At 35.9% G+C, this 4,483-nt stretch overlaps 1 protein-coding gene across 1 annotated transcript in view; it reads right to left on the bottom strand.

Annotated features, from left to right (window-relative positions):
- Positions 1-2,067, bottom strand: part of LOC108689562 (fasciculation and elongation protein zeta-2) — a 13,279-nt gene extending 11,212 nt beyond the window's left edge. The window contains exon 1 of the mRNA XM_018196387.1: positions 1,601-2,067. Within this exon, the coding sequence (XP_018051876.1) occupies positions 1,601-1,706 (106 nt within the window). The 5' untranslated portion in view covers positions 1,707-2,067. The remainder of the gene's footprint in view (positions 1-1,600) is intronic.
- Positions 2,068-4,483: the final 2,416 nt, after the last annotated feature.

Below are 4,483 nucleotides of genomic sequence, written 5' to 3'. Positions count from 1 at the left end.
CACACACACACACACACACACACACACACACACACACACACACACACGCACGCACGCACGCACGAACACACACACACACACACACACACATACATACATATATAAATATATATTTCTTCTCATGTCAAGTTCAATTTTGCAATGCAGAAATCTTGAGTAGAGAATAATCTTGAGTAGAGAAGAGTTCCGCGAAAAAAGCCTCGGAGAAAAATTAAACATCGGAAAAGATAAATATAAAGCAGCACACCGCAAACATTGATCACAGATTCGATTGCTATTATTTTCTCAGAGATGGAAAAAATCTAAAGGGATTATCTATATCCCTATGTATGATCTAGAAAGAAATAAAAAGAGTCGGTTATTATCGCGGCGATAATTAATGGTAACCTTGGTGGAATTGGCTCGTCGTGGCAAGGACTTGTGAGTGTCTATAGAAAAATAACTTGTGTTCGAACGTCGCTGTATTCGCAAACACTACATTTCGGGTGAATTCGAAGAAATTCTACTGCGTTAACCGGCGACGATTTCACGGTGACCGAACGACAAAAATAAATTCGGAGGAAGACCTGCGGTCGGTTTAATGCCCGTTCCTACCAATGTAGATTAACTTACTTTTCATCTTTTTCTAATTCTTCTAGAACTAGTAGATGAAGGAAACTTAATTGAATTAAAATTAGAATTAATCTACACTGATAAAAATGGATAATATATATAACAATAAAATAAATTAACTTTAATTTTGGTTTACTTTTTTTAGTTCCAAGAATTAGAAAAGAATAAGGGATTAATTAAACCGAGATTAAAGTTAATCTACACTGGTAGAAATAGACATAAGTCAAGTAAACCCGGCGTTATCGTTTTTCCATTTATTTTGGTCACGCAAGTATAGAATTCTTTTAAACACACTGAGCGCTAAAAGCGCCAAGCAGACCCAAAATTTATTAATACCGTGTCCCGTTGCACGAAATTGCGAGGTTCGAGGTAACACCTGTCGATGCCTGAGAAACGCGTCTGGAGCTGCATGCACTTCTTCCCTCTTTTAGGCCCGGTTTCATCAATGTAAGATGAACTTTAATCTCGGTTCAATTTACTCATAAAAATTATGCTCGTTTCTGCCAATGTAATTTAATTTTGGTGCAATTAACTCTTCATATTTTTCTAATTTTAAGAATTAAAAAAAGATGAAGGGTAAGTTGAACCGAGATTAAAATTACTCTTACATTGGTGGAACCTGGTCTTAATCCATTCATGAGGGCGAGAGATCGATTTATTCGGAGAGAAATATTCAGAGAATCAAAATTCAGGTCGTGTGTCGCACGACCCTGTATAGAATTACATCACCACTGTAGTCGCTCTGCGAGCAATATTCATTAATAATTTAATATTTCCACGAAGGTTTCAGCTGTCTGCGATAAAGGCATAAAGCATAAGTAGCACGCAATACCATTTACGCCAATTAACGTGGGAATAATAGATCGCGTTATTTCTAGTTTGTTCATTACCAATTTCGAAAAATGGCCAGATATAACGATAAAAGGCTGATGATCAACTTAGCGTTATTGCGCTCCAAGCTGGAGTAAACAAGGCGATATTTTCGCACCTGTCAGGATGTTCATGTTCTTCAGGCTGGCGGTGTCCTCCTCCTCGAAGCGCGCGAGGGGTGCCTCGAACTTCAACTCGGCGATCTTACCTGCCATGTCCCTCATTATTGAACGTGAGGGAGTATCCGCGAGTGCGATGCAGAAATTCGATGTGGTGGCCGAACGCGTATCTCGCTTTCGCAGGCCACGGAAAAAAAACGGACTCCTCGTCGCTGTTTATCCGACGAGATCTTGCGAGTCGAAGTCGAGACGACGTCGACGACGCGACCGAAACATGTAGGAGGTGCGACGACGCGCGCGCATACACACGCACACACCAACACGCGCGTCCGCGCGGCGGTCACGCACACGCCAAACGCTCGAAACGTGCGCGTGATAACCCCTGTCGACGCGAACGAACCGACTGCGAGCGACTGACGTAGCAACGTGGAGGGGACCTGCTCTGCGCTCTGCTCTGCTCCTCTTCGCTGCTCTTCGATGGATACGGCGATGGTGCCAGTGGTGGTGGTGGTGTAGTGACGGGTTACATCGGATAGTAGGCAGTGGTGGGATGATCACGGTCGTCATGGCAACCGCTGCTGCAGAGTGCGCCGGAGTTACGAATCATCCTCCGCCAGGGCTGACTTGTGCCCGTTTCTACCAATGTTGCCTAATTTTAATCGTCGTTCAAATAACTCTTTATCTTTTCTTTATTCTTGGGACTAGGAAAAGATGAAGAATTAGTTGTACGAAATTAAATTTACATTACAAACAAATAGAATGGTACAAACGGACATTAACCATTCAAAGTGTCCACTTTCAGGGATCTGTATTTTACCGAATGTGTACAACATCTATAGACGTATTCGCATTTTTTTTTGCAGTAGGCGATTTCACTCTTCCTCTTTTTAACGTTTAGATATATATTCGTCTCAGATGCAAAAAAATGCTAGACAAGGCAAATAAAGTAAATAGATTTGTTCTTAGATTTTAATTATATGTTTTGGCATGTTTACTTAATAATGCGCAATTGTATAATAAGGTATAGAAAACAGTAGCGAAATTTTGTTAAATTGTTGAAAAAGAAAATGCCAATTATTAGTACCGCATAAAATAATCAATAGCAATTATTAATTTTAAAAAGCTATGTTAATTTGTTGTTCATTTTTTACTATAGCCCTTATTTTACGCTCCTGATTAGAATCAATAATGAAGGTAATTCCTTAAGAGGTAAAAACTTGACAATGCAGACAATGCGGTTAACGACTGTGGATAACATCTTTGGAAAGAGCAATTATAACAACTGTTGGACATTGTATATGTTTCCTACATTTCCATATATCGGTATATTTATTGTTCAGTAATAAACATTTTTCGAATATCTAAAATAAATAATTGACGAGTTAATGTATATCGATATACAGTATATATTATAGAATATCACACATGCCAATTAAAGATTGATTTATATGATATCAATGCATATCAATATAGATATGTTCAAAATACTACTGAAAACATTAAAAATCATATAATAAACTAAAAAATAAATATTTAAAAGTTGATAAATTTTTTAAAATTATTTAATGAATTATAAAAACGTTTCTTAATTGTAATGTTTATTTAATTATTTTTTTGTATAAAACCGGCATTTTAACATTAAATAATAATATGCGTTTAAACATATATATGCATATTTAACATTGATAACATTTATTTAACGTTTTTATACATCATAAAAATATCTCGACTGAACTTTTTTAAATATAAATTGTCTGCTCAGACGCTATCTTTTTTGAAATCTAATTCTAATATCATAATGAAATTGATATAAATAATCAAGAAATAAATATAGAAATAAATTGAATAAAGATATGTAGTTCTTGAGCTATTGATTAAAAGAATTGTTTCGAATTACGAATTAAGAATTAAAGTGCTTTTTAAGAATATAAGTAGATAATTTCGAGGAGATATAATCAGGATACGAATTTATCAGGGGAATACAGCAGTCCTTAGTTATTTACGTAATGGATATAATTAAATCTCGATCGAAATGTACAGTTTGTCCTACATGGCAAAAAAAATATTTCAATTTCTAATAGCTTCTAATAAATCACTTATCGAGGTGAGCCAATAAACATTAATATCTATCAAGCAGTTTAATGCTACAAAAAAGAAGTATTCCGTCATTAAATACGAGTTGCATAAAGAAGTAAAGCGATTTGCATCTAGCGGAATTCGAAAGAACGAACAATCCGATTTCCTTGAAATATACGATTATCTGTAACCATCGCAAAACGATACATTTCTTGATGCGGAATAGAGAAGAGGGAAGGAAGCGGGATGAGAAGGATGTAAAAAACATCATTTATCTGGAGCAATTTTTTTCACAGAGATCGCAATTTTTTATTACAACATCTTTCTTGCATCGCTTCATAGTGTGAAGTCTACATCAATGATAAAGCATTTTTTTTCGTAAAGTTTCGAGTAATGTATATGCAATTATTATTCATTTACTCCTCCATCCTATTCCCCTCTTATTCCGAATTCTGAATTAGTTGTTGCGAATCCTGTGTTTTTTTTTAAGACTTGCTTTAATTCGCGATTTTTGCAGGTAATTTGTCATTCATTTTTATCATAATTGCGTTGGAGAACAATTTGAATACTACCACGTGTGAAACGTCACTTCGATGTTAAATTTAGCAAGCTTATGTATGTGTAGGTGGATTGAGTGAATAGAAAGAACAAATGGAGGGATTGTAGTCAACCTTGGCATCGCACCTCTCTTGTAACGTAAATCTCTTTGTCACTACCGGATGTTTTAATAAAAATGACGCATGAGAATGTGCTCTCTACAGGAACTGATTAATTCCGTTGCTCCGATTATCTATTTCTTCTCTACA

The sequence above is a fragment of the Atta colombica genome, unplaced genomic scaffold (genome assembly GCF_001594045.1).
Source record: "Atta colombica isolate Treedump-2 unplaced genomic scaffold, Acol1.0 scaffold27, whole genome shotgun sequence".
Classification (NCBI taxonomy): domain Eukaryota; kingdom Metazoa; phylum Arthropoda; class Insecta; order Hymenoptera; family Formicidae; genus Atta; species Atta colombica.
This window is presented reverse-complemented; position numbering and strand designations above follow the sequence as displayed.